Source organism: Elephas maximus, chromosome 19 (assembly GCF_024166365.1).
Source record: "Elephas maximus indicus isolate mEleMax1 chromosome 19, mEleMax1 primary haplotype, whole genome shotgun sequence".
In the NCBI taxonomy this organism is placed as follows: domain Eukaryota; kingdom Metazoa; phylum Chordata; class Mammalia; order Proboscidea; family Elephantidae; genus Elephas; species Elephas maximus.
This window is the reverse complement of record NC_064837.1, coordinates 23,394,113-23,408,014: the sequence shown is the minus strand read 5'-3', so window position 1 is coordinate 23,408,014 and position 13,902 is coordinate 23,394,113. Positions and strand designations below refer to the sequence as shown.

General features: G+C 53.5%; 1 protein-coding gene across 2 annotated transcripts in view; it reads left to right on the top strand.

Annotated features, from left to right (window-relative positions):
* SLC13A2 (solute carrier family 13 member 2) overlaps positions 1-12,801 on the top strand; it is a 79,502-nt gene extending 66,701 nt beyond the window's left edge. Inside the window, exons 1-12 of one of the 2 annotated variants that reach the window (XM_049859538.1) lie at positions 4,974-5,101; positions 5,517-5,525; positions 5,879-6,003; positions 6,113-6,318; positions 6,851-7,031; positions 7,142-7,264; positions 9,096-9,314; positions 9,546-9,634; positions 9,930-10,051; positions 11,185-11,346; positions 11,950-12,087; positions 12,597-12,801. In XM_049859538.1, coding sequence (XP_049715495.1) covers positions 5,003-5,101; positions 5,517-5,525; positions 5,879-6,003; positions 6,113-6,318; positions 6,851-7,031; positions 7,142-7,264; positions 9,096-9,314; positions 9,546-9,634; positions 9,930-10,051; positions 11,185-11,346; positions 11,950-12,087; positions 12,597-12,761 — 1,638 coding nt within the window. In that variant the 5' untranslated portion in view covers positions 4,974-5,002 and the 3' untranslated portion in view covers positions 12,762-12,801. Of the gene's footprint in view, positions 1-4,972; positions 5,102-5,516; positions 5,526-5,866; positions 6,004-6,112; positions 6,319-6,850; positions 7,032-7,141; positions 7,265-9,095; positions 9,315-9,545; positions 9,635-9,929; positions 10,052-11,184; positions 11,347-11,949; positions 12,088-12,596 lie in introns of those variants that run through there. The other variant, XM_049859539.1, reaches the window with a different exon arrangement.
* The last annotated feature ends 1,101 nt before the right edge of the window (positions 12,802-13,902 follow it).

Sequence of the window (13,902 nt, the reverse complement as noted above, 5' to 3'; positions counted from 1 at the left end):
GCTGGAGCAAAGATAGCAAGGCGGGAGTGTTATAAGACATGAGCCCCAGGCCAGTCCACCTTTCCTAAGACCAGAAGGAAGCCACAGAAGAGGTTTGAGCTGCTTTGAGGTGAGTTGTGTGTGTTGGGCTGAGGTGGGGGGTTATATAAAACAGATTTGAGATCACTCTGACTACATCAAGGAGAAAGGCTTTTAGGGGCAAGAGAGGAAACAGGGAGATGAGTAAGGAGGCCCTTGCAGGAGCCCCATGAGCGATGCTGGGCCAGGCTAGTGGCCTAGAGTGCTGGAGAGCAGTGGATGGGAGCATTTGTGGGTGGAACGAGCAGGACAGGAGACCTGGCACAGAGAGGGCACGTGTTAAATGAGGCTAATGAACAGACGAAGGGGCCAGTGCCTGCCCACAAGGAGCTTCCAGTAGCAGGAACTGCACAGGTTGGAGGAGAATGGAGATCTGAACAGGGTGGCTTCCTGAGGGAGGTGTCTTGGAGCTGCAGTGTGAGAGGGTGGCAGTGACACATGTGGGAAAGGAGGGCTTACAGACCCCAGCCCCCCCCCCAGCAAAGGACCAGGCACGGTCCTGGGAGAGGGGGGCCGCCAGAGCCTTATTCACAGGGCCAACCCTGGCAACACCTCTGTGCCAGGGGCTAGGGACATGGAGACGAGGTCGTGAGGATGAGTTGTTGCGAATTGCCATCGAGGTGGCTCTGACTTATGGTCACTACGTGGACAACAGAAGGAAACTTTGCCCAGCCTTGCGCCTTCACAATCGCTGGTATGCTCGAGTCCATTGTTTTGGCCACTCTGTATTTTGACTGCCTTCCAACCTGGGGGCCCATCTTCCAGCGCTATACTGAACAATATTCTGCTGTGATACACAGGATTTTCTTCGGCCAATTTTCTGCAGTAGATCCCTGGGCTTTTCTTTCTGGTCTGTCTTAGTCTGGAAGTGACACTGAAACCCACCCACCATGGGTGAGCCTGCTTGTATGTGAAATGCCAGCGACATAGCTTCCAGCATCACAGCCACATGAAAGTCACCACAGTACAACCTGACAGGTGGGTGGTGGATGAGGATGACATGAGCGTGACAACGTGTGCACAGTGCCCACTCAGCTGACGCCTGGCCACTGTCGATTCTCCACCTGGCTCACATCGGTGTTGTTGGGGCTTGGAGAGACTCCCGCTCCCACCCAGACACTAATTCCACAGTGAGTGTGAGCCTGGAGGTCTAGAAGATCCCCAAGGTGCTTCAGGGAAGCCACAGTAGTTGCCACTAGATATTTTCCTTCCCTTTGCCTTAAAGCAGGGGTTCTAATCCATTTTTGGGATTGCCTTTGGCAGCCTTGTGGGCCCCTCTCAGAATACTGCTTTTAAATGCACAAAACAACAGGCATAGGATTACAAAGGAAATCATTTATTTTAAAATACAGTTATCAAAACATGAAAAAAATGCAATTCAAAATATATGTGCTTTGTTATTAGTAAAATTAAGCAATGGCATAATAACCATAATTTCAAAATGTTGATGGATGTAAACAATATTTTGAGATACCTGCAACACCTGATCTGTGTAATCTGATTAAAAAAAAAAAAAACAGTTGCTGTCAGGTCGATTTTGACTCATGGTGACCCCATATGTGCTAGAGCAGAACTGTGCTCCATAGGATTTTCAATGGCTGATTTTTCAGAAGTAGCTTGCCAGCCAGGCCTTTCTTCCAAGGCACGTCAGGGTGGACTAGAACAGCAACCTCGTGGTTAGCAGCTGAGCACTTAGCTGTTTGCATCACCCAGGAACTCCCAAGACTGGAGATCATCCCTCAGATGTGAGGTCGGTAGGGCAGAGAAGGGGTTAGTTAGCAAAAGGGGTTGGGCTCAGAGCAAAGGTAAAAAGGTAAAAAGCTGAGCCTCAGGAACCAGATAGTGTGACTTCTCCACTTAGTATTTGTGTGACTTTGAGATATTTACCTAATTTATTTGTGCCTTTGTTTCTTCATCTGTGAAATGGGGACAACAGTCATTACCTCACAGAACAACTGTGATTTAAAAATGAAAAACACAAGGGACACAACAGAGAGTCTCTGACAGAGTAGAAGAAAAGTGTGGAGCAGAAGTCAAATTCTCATCAAAAGACCAGACTTTTTTTTTTTTAATGGTCTGACAGAGACTGGAGAAACCCTGGAAGCCACTGCCCTCAGATGCTCTGTTAGCCCAGAACTAAAACCATTCCCGAAGCCCACTCCTCAGACAAAGACTAGACTGGACTATAAAACATAAAATAATACCTGTGTGCTTCTCAGTTCAAGCAGATAAAGGAGACCAAATGGGCAGCTCCTGTCCGGAGGCGGGATGAGAAGGCAGGAAGGAACAGGAGCTGGCTGGGTGGACAGGGGAAATCCAGGGTAGAAAGGAGGAGTGTGCTGTCACATTATAGGGATTGCAACTAGTGTCACATAACAATATGTGTACAGATTTTTATATGAGAAATTGAGCTGTAAACTTTCACCTAAAGCATAATAAAGAAAGAAAGAAAAGAAAAGAAACAAACAAAAAAAAAACACTCAGCACAATGTCTGCAGGAGGAGCCAGCCAGGGCACCCTGCTGTGATTATTAGCAGAGGTTTCTTCTTGAATCAGCAGAGTGACAACCATCCCACCCCCCTCCCTGACTCAGGCCAAAGAGTTCTGGGTGGGTGGGGCGGGGGATGCCAGGGTCCAGGGGGGCTGGCTGCCCTCAGCCCGAGAGGAGGGGTGGGGAGGATTAGTAACTGGTGACCCGTCATTGCAGGTGAGGAAGCCGGTGAGGATAAACGCCAGCATCAGCAGAAACAGCCTCCTGTGAGGAAAAGAAGGGGGATGGGTCTCTGGTCCAGGGTCATGGTGGCCCCACCATTGGGACCAGTGAGTTCAAGTCCAGGGTGGGGACAAGCGGTGGAGGCTGATAGGAAGGAAAGTGAGCCTGGCATCAGCAGACTTGGCTTTACAGCAGGCTGTGTGCCACAGTGCAGGCTGCATACCACAACGCTCCAGGGGCGCAGTGCTCATAGACAGCACAGCAAATGCTCTGGGGTTGCCCTCGCAGTGGTGCAAAACAGTCACCTTGCCTTGGTTCGCATCCTGGCCCTGCCACTCCCCAGTTCTGTGACCTTGAGCAAGCCATTTATTCTTTTTTTAATAGTGCTTTAGGTAAGCGTTTATAGCACAAATTAGTTTCTCATTTAAAAATTTGTACACAAATTGTTTTGTGACAATCCCTGCAATGTGACAGCACTCTCCCGCTTTCCCTTTACACCACGAGTTCCCCATGTCCATTGGTTCAGGTTTCCTGTCCCTTCCTGCCTTCTCATCTTTGCCTTTGGGCGGGTATTGCCCGTTTGGTCTCGTATACTTGATTGAATTAAAAACCATGTTCCTCACATGTGTTATTGTTTGTTTTATAGGCCTGGCGAAAGGTGGAGTTCGGGAGTGGCTTCAGTTCTGAGTTAGCAGGGTGTCCAGGGGCCATAGTCTCAGGGGCCACTTACTCTTTCTGAGCTTATCTATAAGGGGACCACCACACCCACCTTAATGCCTGTTCCAACAGTTCCATACACGAAAACACCAAGCTCTTGTGAGTTGCTCAGTAAGCAGCAGCTTCCTCTTCCCATGGATCACCCCTAGCCCTGCCCCAGGGGCCCTTCCCAAGCATCAGGGTACTGAGGGGGCAGGCTGGGATGCGGGAGTGGAGTGAGCCCAGCTGGTACCAGATGGGGAGACATTGAGGGACAGGGCAGTTTGGGTGGCGAAAGGAAGGAGGGACCTCCTCTGTCCGCTCCCCCCGCCCGCCCACCAGTCCCTTTGTCCAACTAACCCAGCACACAGCCCCTTCCCTTGGCAAACAAAGAGTGGGCAGGTGCTGGGGCCCTGGGGAGCCTTGAATGCAGTGCCACCTTTCCTGGAGGCCTCCTTCTGGCTAATGACTCCCCGGCTCTTCTTTTCTAGCCCTGTGGAGAGGCTCTGTTGGGAAGGGTGGGCCCCTGGTGTCTGGGGCTGACTGTCTAGGCCTCCATTCCTGCCAGAGGTCCCTTCCTAGGCCTGAATCAGGACTCTCTGGACATGGCATCTCATACAGGAAAGGGGAGTCTCTGGCACCCAAAGACTCACAAAACCACGACTCGTCCCTGCACAGGAGAACATTTCACTAATGCTGTAAATGTGAATGGCACCCCCTGGAGTTGTGCAGTGCAGCATCCATGCCAGGATGGTTAGGAATAAGACCGTCCACTGCTCCTGCCCCACAACTCTCCATCTGCGTGCAGAAGATATCTGCTCTGAAGCCTTCCGGGGTCTGAGCTTCAAGGACCCAGAGGCCACAAAACTGAATCATGGAGCTCACTTCCTAGTAGAGTGAATGTACAGTAATTAAATAGTCTTAGAAATAAAAATATTATTACAGCTGCAACAAGGGCCACGGAGGGCCAGGGTGCCAGGAAGGGGTCCACAATGCCCAGGCTTCTGTCCTTGCTCTAGCAGCCCTTATCTCATCTGAGGCCAAGTGGTGCCTGATATCCAACTCCAGACCCTCCAGCCCCCTCCAGTGTGGCTGGATTATAATGCCTAGGCACCTCAAAGTCAAAGACAAGGTGGTGACAGCCTTGCTTTGTTTTCTTTTTATTTTAGTAAATATATAGATAAGAAAACATTTATCATTTCACCAATCTTTACATGTACAGTTCAGTGACATTAGTTACGTTCATCACGTTGTTCAACCATCGCCACTCCCAAATTTTTCCATCACCCTTAACAGAACTTGCTTTGTTTTTATTTCCATTTTGAAATGGGACCTTGGACTTGGGATTCAGTGACTATTGCTTTCACGGGCTCTCCCCACACTGTTACGAACAGCCTGTTTTCTCTGGGGGGTAGGAGGTGACAGTGACACTGGGTAGCAGGCCTGTCTCCCCCAACAGCTCTGCTGCTCCCCTCCCACCCACAGGAAGCCTACTGCGGCTATGCCATCATCCTCATGGCCCTCCTCTGGTGCACTGAAGCTCTGCCCCTGGCGGTCACTGCCCTCTTTCCCATCATCCTGTTCCCCATGATGGGCATCATGGATGCCTCTGAGGTGAGACTCCCCCATCCTCAGGAGAAAGGGCTCATGGGGCAGGGGGAGGGGAGGGTCTTCCCTAGGATCCTGGTGACCAGGGAAGCCTCATCATAGGAGGGCACATGGAAGAGCGGTCCCTGCTTGTGCTTGGAAGATCAGAGGGCACTGAGGGAGAAGTCAGCTAGAAGACATGAGGAAGAGTGTACAGCTGGTGTTGAAAGTTAATTCAAGGTGGGAGTGATTAGGCTTAGGCCAGGGAAGTGGAAGGGCCTGGTGACCCAGGAAAAGGCCTTGAAAGTCAGCTAAAGGGCTTGTATTCCTCTAGTTAAATGTCTCCTAAACAGGAGCATGATCAGAATCACCTGCAGGGGTCATTAAAACACAGATTTCTGAGCCCCGCCCCAGAGCTTCCAATTCAGTAGGTGTAGGGTAGGGCCTGAGTGTTTTCCTAAGTACTGGGTGATGCTGAGGTTGCCGTCAGGGAACCACACCTTGAGAACCGTGGCCCTAGTTCATAGAAACAGAATGAAATCATCTATCTCCTAGTCCATGACTTGAAACATAAGTGGGATCAGCCTGCATTTTCTCCCAAACATTCCTGAGGGGAGAAAGAGGGAGTTTGGTGGGAGCAGAGGAAGCTGGCTAATACTGAAGGTCGGATAATCCAAAGACCAGGTGACTAAAGTCTATTTACGCATTTATATCTGCCCAGGTGCACAGTAGGAGACCTCAGGGCCTTCCTGCCTCTCAGCTTGTCCCCGTCCACATGTGTTTGCCCACCAGGTCTGCATCGAGTACCTGAGGGACAGCAACATCCTGTTCATCGGGGGGCTGCTGGTGGCCATCGCTGTGGAGCACTGGAATCTGCACAAACGCGTCGCCCTCCGTGTGCTCCTCATCATTGGGGTGCGGCCCGCCCTGTGAGTCCCCACGCTCCAGGGCAGGAGTTCCTGGGGCAGGGTGACATCCTGGATATCCAGTCCCTCAAGGGACATGGGAACACCAGTGTGTCTGTCTGGCCATCCCTAGGCTGATCCTGGGCTTCATGGCGGTCACAGCCTTCCTGTCCATGTGGATCAGCAACACAGCCACCACAGCCATGATGGTGCCCATCGCACATGCCGTCCTGGAGCAGCTACACAGCCATCCCGCCGGCAAGGACGTCGAGGAGGGCAGCAACAACCCTACCTTCGAGCTCCAGGAACCAATTCCCCACAAGGAGATGACCAAGCTTGGTGAGAAAGATGTGGCCAAAGCCTGTCCCCCCACCCTCCCTCACCCCAGCCCCTTGGCTCTTGGGGAGAACCTGAGGGGATGTCCATTCCCAGTGGTGGTCAGCTGGGAGGCTTAGGGGAAAAGGAACAGGGAGGCAAGAAGTAGGATGACCAAATCATACCGGTTTGCCCAGGACTTTCTTGGTTAAAAAAGTCCTGCATCCCGGGAATCCCCTTGGTCCAGGGCAAACAGGATAGTTGGCCTCCCTAGCAAGAAGACAGCTGGAGTCTGGGTGGGCTGCCAGGAGTCTAGTCTCCACTCTTCCTGTACACCACGAATCATCCTCTTCATCTCTCTAAGCTTCTCAAGGGGAAGGTTGGGCCAGATGGGACCTAAGGGTCATCCCACCCTGAGACCCAGGACGCTGCTGGACCCATGAGACCTGGGGGCAGCTTCTGTCCTCCTCCCAGCCCAGACCTTGGGCCACTCTCTGACAAGATGTCCAAGGAGGCTATGTGCCCGCCTCCTGCCTAAGCTCTCCCTGGCTCCCAGATAACGGGCAGGTCCTCCCCACCCTGCCTGCTCCTTCTGGACCACGGGCACGTCAGAGCCAGGAACAGCTTCGCTTCGCTAAGGGCATGAGTCTGTGCGTGTGCTATTCGGCCAGCATCGGGGGCATAGCAACACTGACTGGCACCACACCCAACCTGGTGCTGCAAGGCCAGATCAACTCGTGAGTGTTGGGGAAGGGGGCTCTGGGAGGCGTCTGTATGCTCACTGAGACGCTGATGGGGCTGGGTGGTTGCCAGGCAATGCCACACAGCAGCCCACATCCCACTTCAGGCTCTTCTCCCAAAATGCCAATGTGGTGAACTTTGCTTCCTGGTTCGGCTTTGCATTCCCCACCATGGTCATCCTGCTGCTGATGGCCTGGCTATGGCTGCAGATCGCCTTCCTGGGGTTCAAGTAAGTGGTGGAATGGGTAGGAGATGCCTCAGTCCCTGCCCTTACCCTCTGGGACCTTCCAGGGTCCAGATGCTGCTCCATTATGGGAAATTATATCATGACCCCAGTGGGAAGACTTCTCCCCACCCCCCAAGGCCCCTCTGTACATTTGTATCCCCCTTTTGGTTGCCAGCAACCCAAGGCATTACCCAGTGGAGAATAGTATACCATTAAGCACATGAGCAAACTGAGGCTTCAGGGGTGAGAAAGAGATTTGCCCTGTGGGTTTTTACACAGCTAGACTTGTCAGTGCTGGAATCGAAAACCATGTCTCCTGATGCCCGGACCGGACCCCTTCCCACAGTGCTCCACAATCCTTTAATAATGTTTAATGAGCACACACTGAGTGTGTTCAGTTGCAAACACATTTATTGAGTACCTACTGTATGCCTGGCCCTATCCTGGACACTGAGAATGGTAAGAGGCAGGAGGCACAGTCCCTGTCTTTGGAAGACGCCATCTGATGCGTGATGATATACGCTGGGGGCATGGCAGAGGGAAGCCCAGGCACTACAAGAGCACAGAGGAGGGAGGTCCTAACTCAGCCCAGGGTAATGTGATCCCAGAAAGCCTCTGGAGGAGATGATGCTGGAGCTGAATCTTGTAGGACTAGAAGTCAGCCAGGTGGAGAATGGGGTAAAGGCATTCCAGGCAGCAGGAACAGCTTGTACAAAGAAACAGAGGCAAGAAAGAACATGATGTCTTTGGGGGAACTATAGATCTGTGCAGCTAAAATATAAAGTGCAAAATAGCATATCAGGAGACATAGCTGGAAAAATAGGCAAGGGCAGAATATGGAGGAAATTATGGGCTTCATAGTTTAGACCTTGTCCTTGAGGCCACCAGTAGCAAACAGGTTTTATTCCTACTTCTAAACCTGGGTAACTAGTAGCTATTTGGAGCTCTGAGTTGAAAATCATTGCAAGACCCCCTGGTCTCAGTTGCATCAAGTGCTATGATTGATCAGTGATGTCTGCCTTAAGAAGAGGATAGGGAAACAGTGCTATGAGTACTGTGTTATTTGCCCTTCCTGCACAAGCAACAGGGAGCCATTCAAAGTTTTTAAGCATGATGAGTGTACTTTGGAAAAATCACTTCAGCAGATGTGAGGAGACTGAATTGAGACTGGGGGCTGTTACAAGGCAAGGTGGTAGTCAAAGAGACCAGCACAGCGTGAGGCACCATAGAAGACTCAAATACGTGTGAAGCATGGTCTTTGCCCCTGAGGAACTCACAGTCCAGCAAGGGAGTTGAGATTTACCCATGTGAAAAGTTAAATGTCAACACAAGTTAAGTAAGAGACACAAAGAAGTGGGCCACAGTCCCCTGTGCTTCTGAGGACAATGTGGGTGGGGCTCATGCTGGGCAGGGGATACCCAGAAGCAGGTGGAAGAGGGAAAGATTTCCTGAAAGGTGGTTGAGGGAGAAGAACTGTGACTCAGGCCCAAGAGGAGGCATATGGTCTGGGCTACTAGGCCCTCCTCATCTTGAGCAAGAGAGGGCTCAGCAGAAGAGAATGCTTGGAGGGAAAGGGGGTCCATAGGACACATGGAACAGGGCCAAGCCAGTACAAATCAGCCTCCCCTGCTGCAGCCCTGCCCTATTAAATGACAACCATGGCCCTCTGAAAGCGTTCTATTCTTCCAGGACCTTGGGTGGATCCAGGGCCTTAGTATAGTGACCTGAGGTGCCCTCCATAAGCCTCAGTCTTCACATAATGGGCACTAAAAGCCCTTTGCTCTCCTGCCTGGTGCAGGGCCCTCAAGAGCTGTCCCTGCCCCTCTGCCTGCAGCTTCCAGAAGAACTTTGGCATTGGAGAAGAGGCGCGGGAGCAAGAGCAGACAGTCTTTCGTGTCATCCAGACAGAGCACAGGCTGCTGGGCCCCATGACCTTTGCAGAAAAAGCTGTCGCCATCTTCTTTGTCACCCTGGTGCTACTCTGGTTCACCCGGGAGCCAGGCTTTTTCCTTGGCTGGGGCAACCTGGCTTTTCCCAACGCCAAGGGGGAAAGGTGAGAGTTGCTAGGCAGAGGAGGGTGGATGACACCTGTGTACTTCATACATTTGGGGAAGGAGGAGAGGGGCAGGCCCCCAGTACAGAATGGAACATAACACCTGGGAGGTGGGAACTTCCCAGGAGGGGTTGCCATGTCTGTAGGAGGGGCTTCCCTCTGCCACCCCTCCATCCTGTGGCCCTGAGTTACCCTGAGCCACTAAGCCTGCCCTCCCTACCCCACCCACAGCATGTTGTCCGATGGGACAGTGGCCATCTTCATCAGCATAGTTATGTTCATCGTGCCCTCCAAGATCCCAGGGCTGACCCAGGACCCAGGTAAGCACCTGGTCTGGGGCAGGAAAAGGCCTTCAGTTCCTCTGGGCAACCCCAGCCTTCAGGCATGTTGTGTATCTTTGACTGCACTTGGCAGGAGTAGACAGAGCCCAGAGAGGTTGGGGTGACTTGCCAAGGTCACAGGGACTCAGTGGCAAAGTCAGGATATTGCAGAAGTGAGGATTCCCCTCCTGAATGCATTAGGCTCTGATAGGGACCCACAGAGGGACATCCCAAGTTGAGGGGAGGGAAGGCCCATTCTCTCTTGGTGACCCCTCCTCCTCTGTTTGCGGAGCAGAAAATCCAGGGAAGCTGAAGGCCCCTCCTGCCCTCCTCAACTGGAAGACAGTGAATGAGAAGATGCCCTGGAATGTCGTGCTCTTGCTGGGTGGTGGCTTTGCCCTGGCCAAGGGCAGTGAGGTGAGAAAACTCCAGCCCCTCCCCAGCCTATTCAAAGGAGACTGTGTGGAAGAGACAGAGGGGCTCTACTTCTATCCCAAGCGGGGAAACCTGGTCACCTTTTAGGAGCTGCCCTTGTGGGCAAAAAATTCCTGGCAGCTGGAGGGACTTAGATTAGAGCCAGTCTGAGGGAGGGGGCAGAGGCCCCAGTCATAGAAACCTCTCTCCACTGAGGTCAAGGCAAAGGGAAGGCAAGCTTCTCTAGAGGGTGAAGACTGTTCTCACCTCTATCCATCCCCTCCCCAGGCCGCCCTCTCCTACCCCTGCTGCCAGGCAGAGATTGCAATAGCTTTAGCTACCAAGTTGCTGGCCTTGGTTGGACTCGGTCTGCCTGCTGCAGCCACCAGGGGGTGCCAGGCTCCGGGGATCAGTGCATCTTTCCCAGAGCTTCCTTCCAAATGGGAAATCCCTGAACCTAAGTTGTACCCCTGGGCCTCAGTGTCCCAGATGATTTCATTCACTGCATAGGCAGGAGGGGGCTTCCCTGAGTTAAGTATTGGTGCTGGGGGTGGACGGTGGGCTCCTGGTTCTGTGATTAGTTCATCCATTAAGCGTTCATTGAGCACCAACTGTGCCAAGCCCTGTGCTGGTCATGTGGCATTGTACAAGAGAATTACAACATTACAGACCCAGGGAGGCAGGGGGCACCTTGAAGACCTTGAAGTTCTTCTGACCCTGTGAATGCCCACATCCTCCTGTCAGACTCTTTCCAGCCTCTACCAGGGCCCTCCCCAACTCCCCCTGCCTGCCAGGAGTAAGGTCCCCTCTGCCCCAGCTCACTGGGTTGGAGGAGGCAGGGAGAGGGCTAAGGTTGTCCAGGGACTTCCCAAGAGAGGGCAGGAGGGCAGGAGTAAGCAGGATCACAGGTCTTTACTCCCACCAAGCCCCAGGTTTCCCAAGAAGACCCTTTGGCTGCCTCTCTGAGCTTCTCCTCTCACCTTTCTCCCCACACCTAAGTGTTCTCCAAGAACAGGAGAAGAGGCCTGCAGTTCTACCTGGGCCCTGTCTTGTCCCCAGAGCTGCCCTTGACTCTGCACAGGCTCTGAGACCCTAGGTAGCCCAGCTTCTCACTCACCACCCTACTCTGCACACAGCGCTCGGGCCTGTCGACGTGGTTGGGGAACCAACTGACCCCACTGGAAAATGTGCCACCTCCTGCCATTGCCTTCATCCTCTGCCTCCTGGTTGCCGCCTTCACCGAGTGCGCCAGCAACGTGGCCACCACCACGATCTTTCTGCCCATCCTGGCCTCGATGGTAAGCTGGCCCTGTAGGCACCACCTCCAAGCAGCCCTCCAGTCCACCCCTCCCAAGAGTTCTGCCTGCTGGGTACCTTCTCCCTCTCTGGGAGAGGACCCCTGAACTTCCGTACTTCCCCAGGCTTTTGAGCTCCCCCATGCCCCAAGGCATACTGGCCCCTGACTCGCCCTATCCCTGGTGACATCACCCCTTGAGTATCCTAATGGAGCTCGCTGGTGGCCTCACCCACTTCCCAGCCTTGCCTTTGTTCTGGTCATTCTTGGGGTCACAAGGTGAAATTGCTCACCAGAGCGTCTCTAGCCCCTTCCTCCCGAGGTGCGTCCCCGCTGCCTTTGATGACATCCCTAGAGCCCCTTTGAGATCAGTTTTATGGTCCCCTCCCCTTACCACACCCCAGAGGGCAGGGCTGCACATTCGTCCCCTCCAGAGAGGTCAAGGGGCCCTTCCTAGGTCACACAGTGCCTTCTGGCAAAAGTGGTGGGGTCATGACCAGAGTGTGTGGACAGGGTGGTCCCTCCAAGAGGGGAGCAGAGGAATTGGGGGCACTCCTCCCCCCTGGGCTAGGGGTGGGATCAGCTCTGCCCCACCTCTCCCCTGCAGTCTCGGGCCATCTGCCTCCACCCACTCTATGTCATGCTGCCCTGTACTCTGGCTTCCTCCCTGGCCTTCATGCTGCCTGTGGCCACCCCGCCCAATGCCATCGTCTTCTCCTTCGGGGGCCTCAAAGTGTCTGATATGGTGAGTGGTGGGGAGGGCGGGAGGCCTCAGCACTCCTTCCTGCTCTGTCTCTTCAGCTTGGTGGACCACAAAGCAGCCTAAAACCACTGAGATTCTCAGAGTTGACAGTGGGCCCTGGATCGGGGGGACTGTGGGGGTAGGCAGGGACGTGACCCCTCAGCTGGGACATCTTTAGGGCTCTTTTCTGCCCCATCCACTGAGAGAGAGGGAAGGAGGCAAGGAATATGGAAACAACTCTAAAGGATCAGGTACCCACAAGCAGGGAGTTGGGCTCAGACAGAACAAGGCCCAGGGCCCTATAAGCTCACCAAGAGCCTCCTTTCTTCCTGTTAGCACTGGGAGTCAAGCAAGGGACAGGGCATTGCCTAGTGATACAAGTTATACCAGTGGGGGACTTCCCAGGGAGAATTTTGCTAGTGGGAGGGTCCCAGAGCCTCCCAGAACACCTGAGGGGTGAGCACCGGCTCAGCTCAGCACCTGCGAAGTCAAACTGACTCTCCTCACACCAGGCTCGGGCAGGACTCTTGCTCAACATCATCGGGGTGCTGGTCATCACGCTGGCCATCAACAGCTGGAGCTATGCCATCTTCGACCTGCACACCTTCCCCTCCTGGGCCCACATTGACAACACCACAGCCCACTGCCAGCCCAACTTCATGATGCCCCAGCCCTAGACCAGGGCACAGCCTGGCCAAACACAGAAAGACCCATTCCTGTCTCCCCTCCTCTGAGCTGGATGGGGACACCCCAAACTCCAAGTCCTAGACCAAAGGCCGAAAGAAAGGCCCCTGTGTATATACATCATCTGATGTGTGTCTGTAAGGAAGGTACATGTGTGCGATCCTGTGTGTCTGAGAAAAGCGTGTGTATATATGTATATATATGTATGCGAGGGCAGTGTGTGATGTGAGCATGTCTGAGAGGGGCATTGTGTGTGCACATGATTTGAGGTGTGTGCGTTTCACAGTGCATATGTGCACAGCTCATGCATGTGTGTGAGTTCACAGGCAATACGGCATCCTATCTCTGGCGTCCATGATCTTTATCTTTCCTACTTGATGACCAGACCCCTTTGAAACTCAGGGTTAAGGTGGGCTGGGGAAGACGCCTATCAGTGGTTGCCATGGGAACAGTCTCTGGGATGGCCCAGGGTTCTGAGGTCTCCCCAGCCTCTGCTGGTTTGGGGGAAAGTTCAGGTATTAGCCACATTAAAGTCTTTTTGGTAGAGTCTGGGATGGTTTTTCACAGCCTTCTCCAGGCTGGTCCACATGTGATCAGGCCCCAGGTTGAGGGCACAGTGGAAGGGGGTCTGGCCTCTGCCCTGCATGCCATCCGGCCCCCTTGGCACCCTTCCCACCCAAGAGAGAAGGTAATGGTGGGGCGCCCCTGCCAAGGCTGACCAGAGTGGGCGCAGCCACCCAGGAAAGCAGCACTGACATCACCCAGCCAGGCTAGTTGGGAGCTGCCAGTCCCTGCGTGTCTTTGGGAAAACCGGCCTCCCCGTTCCCAGAGCTCTCCCTGGACATTTACATAAAACTCTCTTCCCCTGCCAATTCCTCACCGACCCTTCCTCTGGCTGGAAAAACTGGTCCCACCAGACCAGGGGAGGCAGGCTGACCCATGCTGGGTGCCCAGAAGGATGGACCCCCACCCAAAATGACAGCCTGCAGCAAGAAGAATGCAGGTGAGACTCACTGGAACGGGCTCAAAACTGGCATGGCCTGTAGAGCCCAGGGCCAGACAACACTCTAGATGATTCTGCCTCCCCCACCGATCCCTGCCCCCACGGACTCCAGAGTTTTCATCTATCTTGCT